This window comes from Vipera ursinii (assembly GCF_947247035.1).
Source record: "Vipera ursinii genome assembly, chromosome: 4".
NCBI lineage: Eukaryota > Metazoa > Chordata > Lepidosauria > Squamata > Viperidae > Vipera > Vipera ursinii.
In genome coordinates this window covers 66,951,127-66,961,506 of record NC_139514.1, presented here as the reverse complement: position 1 = coordinate 66,961,506, position 10,380 = coordinate 66,951,127, and the positions used below count along the sequence as shown (strand labels likewise).

Below are 10,380 nucleotides of genomic sequence, written 5' to 3'. Positions count from 1 at the left end.
ATTTGGCGGTTCTGAAGGTCAAAGTTGTGTATTGTGCGTGATTGGCTCACATAGAGTTAACAAGCTTTAAAGTGCGTTTAAAATTACTGTGCTGCTAAAAAGATAGCTATGTTAATACTATGTAAAACATAACCGCGAATAATTCTAAAGTATTTGGGCGGATAACTTTAGACTTCAGACTGAATATCCTTAGGTAACCCTTTGAATGCATATTTATTTTAAAATTTGACAGCCATATTTTAACTTTTTACCAATTCTGCCGTGTGGTATTTTAGACACTAGAATCTGCAGAGATTTGAGATTAAAGTCCTTGTAAAACCAAATAATGCCGCTTGGGGGTGTGTGTGAAAGCCCTAATAAGCAGGCATATACATAGAATGAAGGCTACTGCTAAGCTTGTAAGCCGCCCTGAGTCTTCGGAGAAGGGCGGGATATAAATGGAATTAAAATAAAATAAATTTAAAAAATCATATTCATTTTGTAGAATGTGTTTTTATAAGTATCCATTTTTATGGGTGAAAATATTCTGAATATAGAGATAAAACATCTATGTCATTATGATATGTTCACCAAAACACATTATGGTATCTTGGCTACTACTGGGAGACATTTTATAATACTTAGATATATCCTTCATTTCATGCACACTTAAGCGTAGTTCAAAGGAAAATAATTCATGTTTATTTTGTTTATAGGAAACAACTGAAATTGACACTGGGCAATATATTTAGTATGATGACAAAATAATAATCCTCTATTGTGTATGTGTGTGTGTATGGGTTAAGAAATAGCTCAAAATTAAATCATTGCAAGAATATAAAAGTAAATTGCTTATATTAAAGTATCAGGCATGGATATAATTGCAGGATGCAATTAAGACTTCATCTCAGCAGTATTAGTTGTCAAGGTAATTATAATTTAGTGGCTGACTGGCAGAAGTGATATATAGAGAATGAGTCAGCAGAGTACTTGGGGATAGCAGTTGGAACCTGCTTGCTCACTTCAACCATCTTTGTATTCTGTATGCTCCCTAAATATTGTTGTTTCATATTGTATATTAATCCACAGTTCTTCTAACAAACCACTGTCAGATGTTTAAGCTTTGGTGTTATCACAAGAAAAAAATAAGCAAAAGGCTACAATATTTCTAAACAACATTAGTTGCTGAAATGGAAAATAGTACTTGATTTTCTATATTTAAAAATATTGATCCAATTTTTAAAGAGACTTTTTGCCTTCAATCAGATATGTATTTCTTAAGAGGAAAACAAGAAAAAGAATCTGTTTATATTAACAAAGCTGATGGATTTTCCTAGTATCTAGATATGCATCCTTGGAGAGTAGAGAACTTTCTGAGATCTTGATAGTCCTAATAACAAGATTGCCTTGCTGTGGAATTTTTTGATTTTCCCCCACGTCTTGGAAAATATCATATTAGATGAACAAATATTTTTGTAGTGCTTAAAGCTAGAATATTTATCTTGAATCAATGTCTTACCTAGAGCTGCCTTTGTCCCGTCCAAAGAGATGAAAGGTGGGTAGGGTGGTATAGATACAAGGTATATACCTTTAACCTGAGCTTGAGAACGGACATAATTTTCCTCTGAAAACCAAATAGGATTTCTTTTTCCATACTTTCTGCCACTCCACCCCCCAAAAAACCATGGAAAATATTCATGGAGTTATCTAAAGCACGGGTGTCAAACTCAGTTGTGTCACAAGACATATCATGATGTATCATGATGATTTTTGAGTTTGTGGAACCTGGGTGGGTGTGGCCTGTGTATGGCACATCTGGCCCATGGGCCGCCAGTTTGACACCCCTGAACTAAATTTCATCACCCTGATGAAGCTTTGATTGACCTATTTGCAATCGGTTGTCCAATTAAATATAACTTGTGGCAGCTGTCTTAGAACCTGCACTCTTTCTGACATTTCTGACATTTATTTAAAATTTATGTTACACTTTTATATTAGAAATCAACCTTGGGTTTACAGCAAGATTGTCGGTTATATTTATCAGATTTCAGGGTTGATTTTTTTAAGCTTGGTAATACTGAATTGGATCCCAGCCCTTTCCCAACTTTTTTTTTTTGCATGAGGCAAACTAGATCTCCAAAATAATTTTTAGTAAAGCACTGTTGAATAAAGGTTCAAACTGTGTATGTGTTATATATTTCTAACTATAAACATTTTAAAAGAATATACTGCACAATTTTCTAAATAGAAGAGTAAATTAACACTTTAAAGTATTGCTGAAATCTATTAATAAACTAGAATAAATCTTAATATGTAATTAAAGGCATATGCTGTTTTCATTATTTTGTATAAATAGAAATTAAAGCAATTTCATGCGGGACAGTGTTCAATTTGTTATCACATATTTTGATGTTTAAGGAAAAAGATCAGATCTTTCATAGATTTCTCTTCCAAATATTTACATCTTTTATCTTTATCTTTTATCTTTATTTATCTTTTATCTTTTATCTTTACAGTAGATTGTAAATCTGCATGCAAGAAGTCATCTTTTAGGTAGTTTTTAAACAGCAACAAGGATTCAAGGAGAAATTTATCAATTTACCAACAGAGATCAAGGCTGGCTTCATGTGAAAATACTATCAATTTCTCTTGTCTCTACTCCTTTTTTCTTGTTAAAAAGTATCTCTGGCAGACCAGTCAACTACCCAACTGTGCTGCCCATAAATAGTGCATTTTGTTGAACGAGATCGGAAGGTCGGCAGTTTGGCGGGTCGAATCCCGAGTGCCGTGTAGCAGAGTGAGCGCCTGTTACTCGTCCCAGCTTCTGCCAACCTAGCAGTTCGAAAGCACGTAAAAAAATGGGAAGGTAACAGCGTTCCGTGCGCCTTTGGCGTCTAGTCATGCCGGCCACATGACCACGGAGACGTCCTTGGACAAGCGCTGGCTCTTCGGCTTTGAAACGGAGATGAGCACCGGCCCCTAGAGTCGGAAACGACTAGCATGTATGTGCGGGGGAACCTTTACCTTTACCTTTACCTTATAGCCCAGCTATTGTTCATTTATTCCTGCTTGCTTTCTGTATTATCTCCATTATATTCTAAATTATGCTGACCAAAGAGAATGTTTCTGTTACTTTAAACTGTGTTGTTCCAATAAGATAGAGACTGAGACACCCAGCTTATTCCTTTGATCAAAAGAATAAACCTATGTTTATATCAACTGCCTCATGTTCAGAGTCTCATTGGGATTTATTTGGATTCTGAGCTGAAAAACCTTACAGTTTTTAAGAGGATAAAGGGAAAATGTACAAAGTACTTCTGAACAAAATATTGTCCCATTATTAAAATGAAACCAATCTGGGTTGAGAGTTGAAACAAATACTTCAGGTAATAGCTACAGTATATCATGACATTTTCCAAAGGAAGGAAACTGTAGGAGAAATTGGTTTCTTAATGATCACTTGAGATGGACTCCGATTTGTAGTTTCCAAACAGATGGTGTGGGAAAAGATCTGTAGTATTTAAACAGACCCTTCAGCAAACAAAATGCACTATGTATAAATCTTTTATGTATAAAGATTATATTTTAAAAGATAGTATTTTGCTTGATCTCTACATTCCTCCCTTTTTTTTAGGAAAATAGAATGCTTTCTATTTTCGAACTAATAGAGCATATTCTTCAGGTAGTGGCATCAGGGTTAGGACCTTAGCTGGTTTATCTTGCTTTCCTGTTGCTATAACAGTCATGCCAGAAATTGTGCTAGCAACAATTGATCTTATTAAAGGTATTAAGCAAGGTAATAACATTAATCCTGCAAAGGATAGAGCTATGAGGAACAAAATTCTTTTCCAATCTCCAAACATCCCTCCAAACCTTCCAGCAGAATCTAGAATTCCATCCTAGGTTTGGACAGGCACGTGGGCAAGTTTCCTTATTCGGTCTGTGATATCCTCAATTACTTTTGCATTATCATCAATCTGGATACAGCAATTAGTTAATTTTTCCACAGACTCCTCCTTCTTTGGCTAGAAGATAGTCTGGAGCCAATCAATTTTGATAAATAGCAGTCCTTGTCTGAGAATTAGTTTTTGCCAACATATTAATGGCGGAAGAAGTTTTATTAGTAATAATTTCCAAAACTGCTTGTAATCTAATGATTCTATTTAGCATATATGGTTTGATATCCCCACATACCATCATTGACTCAAACTGCAGAATCATACATTTGAATGATCTTTTCAGGGGGCCACTCCTTATCTCTTTCCCAATCACCTATACCACAAGGTATTTCTCTTTTTACTCTTCCCAGTTCATTATTGTAACCCCATGTTTTTCTCCTTGTTTGAGGGGTAACAAGAAGAAACTTGATTTGTTGGTTCCCAAAATACAAGCTCCTGTCTAGTTTAAAAGTAGCTGAGTATATGCCCTTCATCCACAAATCCAATACCAATGGCCAGGTGTGACCCATGATTTAGCCAGGGCTTTCCGGTTTACTCACAACGGAGTCCTCCATCGTTGGTAGTCACGAAATTACCAGGGGCAATGGCCCTGAGAGCGCTCTTGATGTCTGGAATGTCGGGTCCAGTTTCCTCCAGGAGTTTACAAGAAGGCTCTCTGTCGTATCCAAAATGTTGACGGCCAGTGGGGGCTGAATGCAAGCCATCCTAAGTTCTTCCCCCCATCTCAGTCCTCCCTCCCTGAGATCAAGCAATTCATAAGGAAGTTGAAACACTGATAACCAATAAAGCAAGCAGCTTCCATTGTTGTATAATTCTTATTTACAGGTAGATGGTTTATTTAACTTTACCATTTTAAAGCTATTTACAGATATAGATACAAATGGTTTGTATGCCAGAATAATAAAGCATTCCATGTTTGTACAATAATTACAGTAAAACTTCAAAAGTAGACTTATTTTTGTACAAAGGAATATTAACATTAATTAGAAATAAATATACACTTATTGGATAACCAAAAGACAGTTTTCTGTATATAAAAATATGTCTGTGACCACACCCTGATAAAAGGAAGTTATAATACCATGTACATTATTCAGAAAGTCAGTATTAGCATCTTTTCCAGAGTTTAGCTTATTTGTATGTATGTTAACATAGCATTACGGCATTATAGTTTGAGCTATTTTTAACTCTGTCAAGTACATAAAAAAACTTTTAAAACTCATTTTTGGTGTGGGAAAAGAACAAATATGCAATTGTTCATGTTTTGCAACCACAAAACTAGTTTTAAAGTATGTTGTTAATATCTATCAATGGCATTAAGAAGAGCAATAATATTATAGAGTCTTTGACCTCAAAGTTGAAGTTTTGCTCCTGTACATTACATGACTTTCTTTTTCTTACATTATGGGTAACAGTTAAAATAAACCTGTATATTATTTGGTAAAATAATGGAAAATATTTTAAAAATCATAATGGTTCCATAAATTGCAGGCTCTTTTTTTTTGAAGTCCTTCTCAGTGAAATGCAAGACTTTTTATGGGATATATCATTGTTTTCATGAAAGACATGCTGTTTTACTGAAAACTCAGGAAGCTGGACATCATTATTCTGTACATGGAAAGAAACACCATTTTTTTCCAGGAAGATATTTCCTGAAATGTAAAATTAAAAGAAAAAAGTTTATTACAATGTAGCATACTGGGCCTCAGTACTGTTTTCCTGTGATGTGATAGGTACACCTAATCTTATTTATTTAGTTATTTATTAATTATTAAATTTGTGTCCCTGATTCATAATGTCTACTGATTACTAAAACTAAACAGCCTGTGAAAAAAGGTCATGTTTTCCCCCCTGTAATATAAATGATTAATCAGGGCTGAACAAACATTTCAGAGTCAAACATGGCAAAGGCACTCCAGAGGACCTGGAGGCATACATGTAGTACTTTTCTGCAACCCCTTAAAGCAGTTGCCTCTTTCCAACTGCATATTCCTTGGAAACATGCATTTGGATTAAGGGGTTGCAGGCAGATGTAACATGGTTACATGGTTCAAACGCTCTTGCTGCTTTCAAACTCAAAATACTGTCCTATCTTATTAACCTTGCTAAATATGGTGGCAGTACATAGCCAAGATACCATAATGCATTTTGGTGAACATATCACAATGACACAGATATTTTATATTTTAAAAAATTACCCATAAAATTTGATACACTTATAAAAATGCATTCCAAAAAATAAAAATGGTTTGGCTTTACACGGACTTTAATCCGGCCCTATCACATAACTGACCCATTCTTTAATCTATCTTATTTTATACTGCCTACATTAAACATATTGTTGCTTATAAAGAATACTTTAACATACGTACCATTACTATTTGAGTGCACAGAATAATCATTGCTCATTAGCATTGATGTGGAATTAGTAGAATTACTATTGGATTGTAAAGAATGTGAAGAATTGGATACACCTTGATTAATATTCTGCTTCCTTAAGCCATTAGTAGCAGTTCTACTCCAGTCTATAGTAAAAAAAAAGATTACATAACATAGTGTGGTATATATTAAAGTCAAAATAATAAATTGAAATTTGTATCTAATTTAAAGATTCCTAGTAGGATCTGCAGGATTATCCTGCTTTTGTCAGAATGACAAAAGCAGGTTTGTCCAACAATGGCGCCCACTCTTCCCTTTTGTGTGTGGCGTATATACATTATACAGAAAAGGGGTGTCATCTTTAATCAGTCCTGACCTTGCTCCCCCTTTCCAGCATAAGTATCCCAGCAAACCAAAATTGCATCAAATGGTAGTATGCATGCAGTCATGTCATGGTACAAATTCCACCCCATCCGATGGAAGTATTTCTGCTTTTTTGCATCATGATACAATTCATCACTTGTTCTGCTTACTTCCCCTGGCATCTGTGTTCAGGACGAATCAGATTAGCTGTGTTTCCCTCCCATCTTTTGAAGCTAGCTTTTTTTGAGGTTGGGATATCTGAAATGCATAAAGTCCCAAATACAACATGTAATAAAAAGGGGTGAAGAACTCAAGGCTCTAAATTACCTTACTCTTTCTTGCCCACAATCCAAATCAAAATATAAACAAGCTATTTAGCTATTTTTCCTCCCATAATTTGTAATAATAAGAAAATAAAATGGCTCTGGAAGAGAGCAGAGAGACCCAACTAATTTTCTACCCTCATTTCTGCCTTGCTGCTATAGCATTTTGACCTGAGGAAAGAAATGCTGGGTTGCTCTGTAATTCTACTTTAAAGTCCATGCCAACATAGAGCTAAGAAAAAAGTGTATACGGATATCTACAATCATAAAAACAAAAAACTACATGCATTTTCTTCAATAGCAAACAATATATTATGGAACAAGTTTATTTGCCTTCAATTGCCACATTTATTTGAGAAAAATATAAAGTGAGTAGAAGAATCAATAAAAAACAGTTATTTATACAATATTCCCCACCTTCTGCCTTCCACTAATCCCATTTCTAGCCCTGGCTTCCAGCTATACTTGCTGAAATCCATTTCAGAAAGGGGTGGGGGGGGAAGAAGACTCTGAAATAAAACCAGATGGGATCATGGAAAGACATAGAGGGCTGAGGTTTCAACAAAAATAAAACAGTTTTATACTCAAGTAACAGAACTTCAAATCACTGTGTCTGTAAACTGCATAACTAAATACAGTCTTTTAATAAACTAAATACAATAGTCTTTTAATATTTACCTGAATTTTCAGCCAGCCGGTATTTTCCACAACACAAATATCTTCTCCACTGTTTGCGAACATTCTCCTTTGCAACACAGTAAAAAACAAAAATGAAAAATCCTGCAAAGTAATGTTTAAAGGAAGTTATGATATTTTACTTTAAGAAAATAGATACAATTCAAACCCCATTTTTTCAGAAATTATTTTACCTTTTAAAAATCTGCTACATGAGGGCAATTTTGCATAACACAGATGCCAGCATGCCTGCATATGCATGCCAAAAAATAAAAATGCAGGTAACATTCATATCCTCTGCAGTTCATAGAGCAGAATGAATGCAGATAGTCTTCATTTAGTGACTGTCTCTGGCAACTGTTCATAGTTATAACAGTGATGAAAAAGTAGCTTTGTGACCTATTTCATATACTAGGGCCTTTGCTTTAAAGCAAAGGAAAGCTGAAGTAGCATCATAAACACAACGGTGGTTTCATTTAGTGATCGCTTTACTTAACAACTGAGTTCCAGTCCCAGTTCTGGTCACTAACTGAGGACTCTGTGTATGATTTTGCCTCTTACGAGAGAAAGTGGAAGTCACCTTTCAATTCCTTTTGTAACATTTCCTTAGGTCAGTGTTTCTTAAAACTTTCTCACGACCCCTTTTCATTTTTAAAATTATAGAGGACCCCAAAAGAGCTTTTCTTTACGTAGTTTATATTTCCTAATATTTAAAATATTAAAAGTTAAAATTGATGCATTTGCTGTTATTACCACTTCTTGCAATTGTTTAATGGGATTTTAATACTATATTATTTTTCAACATAGACTGGCAAATGATTTTGATTTTGCAGAAGGGTATTCCCCCCCACCAGGGTTCCTAAGACTACACTTTTAAGAAACATTGCCTTAGGTGCTTTAGATTCTCTTCTGTATTTTAACCCGAGAGTTTTTTTCATTCATTTGCTGATTCTAAATTTAAGGGGTCTGCAAGAGGAAGTGTCAAAGAAAGTAAAAGTGGCAGCTAGGTTTGCTCAATCAACATCTCAGCCCTTTTGTACATGTTTTGACCTCAGACACATGTAAAAATGGATGGGGTTTTGATTTTGTGGTGATGATTACCACACTGACTTTTTCAACTCTTCCTCAGAGACAGCCATGTCAAATATTTATGAACAGTTTTGACAGCGTTTGCAATGTAATAAAATAACATTTGTTTTACTATCACAGCATCATGCTTTTCAAAAATGCCTTAGTTAAACATCAATATTACTAAGCGGTGCTTGGCTTATGTGATTTACTGTTTTGAAAAAGATTTATTTAAATATAACAATAATGCAATTTAAAGCTTATACAGAGCTGATTGGGTTAATTATTTTATAGAATGATAAAGCAAAATAGTAAAATAGGATGAAATAATTCAATTTTGTACAGTTAAAGAGTATCAGTCTATTGTGAGATACTTAAATCACATACCTTGCAAAGTATTAAAAATTGCAAAGAGATACATAAAAATAAGATTTACAGGACCCCATGCAAAAAAGGCAAATCCCCAAGTAATTCCCAATAAGAATGTAAGGCCGGCAACACTCCTGAGATCTTGTATACTAGTTTTCCTCTGGGCACCAAGCTGCTTCTTCTTTTTGATTCTACAAAGCTGAATCAGTACTACTATGAACATACTGATGTTCAGCAAAAATATTGTACAGAAGTATCCCACAACTGTGATGTAAAATACAATGTCATTCTTAATCCAGCAGCTAAAATACAAAAAAATAAGGTATAAATCAGCTGAAAATGAAGAGGCCAAAATTTAGATCCAGCAAGTCAGCTAACTAGACCCATTAATTGAAATTAACTGAAATTAATAAGTAGACAATATGCATTCCTTAAAGATATATCTAGCTTAATCTAGCTTACCTGATTTAATGTACAATTTGAACCATTATTGCAACTCATGAATCATATCTACAATAAAACCTTTTTAATATCCAAGGTAAGCCTTATTTAAATTTTAACTTTTATCTTTTTATTTTTATACACGTAAGTGCTAGAGAAGTTGTTACTATGTTGATAACTAATACCATAGAGCAGGGGTGTCAAACTTGCAACGACACATGATGTGTCGTGACTTTTTTGCCATTGCCGGCAATGGGGTGGGCACAGTTTTGCTATGATGCATCCGGCCCGTGGGCTGGCAGTTTGTCACCCCTGCCGTAGAGGGAACTTTGTGAGCTTTTCTCTTGGATTCTTAGCAAGAAGCCATTGTTGCTGTTGGACAGCTGATCATTTTTTCCCACAGATCAGTTGGGGTGCAGCTCAAACAATAAAACTCTCATTTTGCAATTTGTGATACTGGAGCTTTGGTAGTCTTGAGGAAATTTACATCAGTCTTTTGATTCCCTGATCTTTTCCCTTCACAGCTGCCAGGCTGCTAGAGTATCACAATGTCCCCATGACGTGCTTCCGAGTAGTTTTGTAGCTAATGACATGGACTGTTTCTTTCATGACTTCACTGCAAAAAGTAAATACAGTGAAAGTCAAGGAAGGGAATCACAGAGATACTGAGGTTGAGTTTGGCCCTCCATTACTGCTCATTTGAAGATGGTTTGTTGTCTCTGTTCATTCTTTTTACAACAGTTGTAGCAACAACAATAATATAGTATTACCAGACTAAGTCTGAAAGTTTGAGAAATATTTCTGGAAGGACAATGGAGAGTGGC

At 34.9% G+C, this 10,380-nt stretch overlaps 1 protein-coding gene across 1 annotated transcript in view; it reads right to left on the bottom strand.

Moving 5' to 3' along the window:
- Positions 1 to 5,405: 5,405 nt before the first annotated feature.
- The window catches only part of ADGRG2 (adhesion G protein-coupled receptor G2), a gene marked incomplete at both ends in the record, with an annotated part of 66,600 nt that continues 61,625 nt past the window's right edge, over positions 5,406 to 10,380 (bottom strand). The window contains 4 exons of the mRNA XM_083361278.1: positions 5,406 to 5,590; positions 6,311 to 6,463; positions 7,682 to 7,783; positions 9,134 to 9,417. Of these exons, the coding sequence (XP_083217404.1) occupies positions 5,406 to 5,590; positions 6,311 to 6,463; positions 7,682 to 7,783; positions 9,134 to 9,417 (724 nt within the window). The remainder of the gene's footprint in view (positions 5,591 to 6,310; positions 6,464 to 7,681; positions 7,784 to 9,133; positions 9,418 to 10,380) is intronic.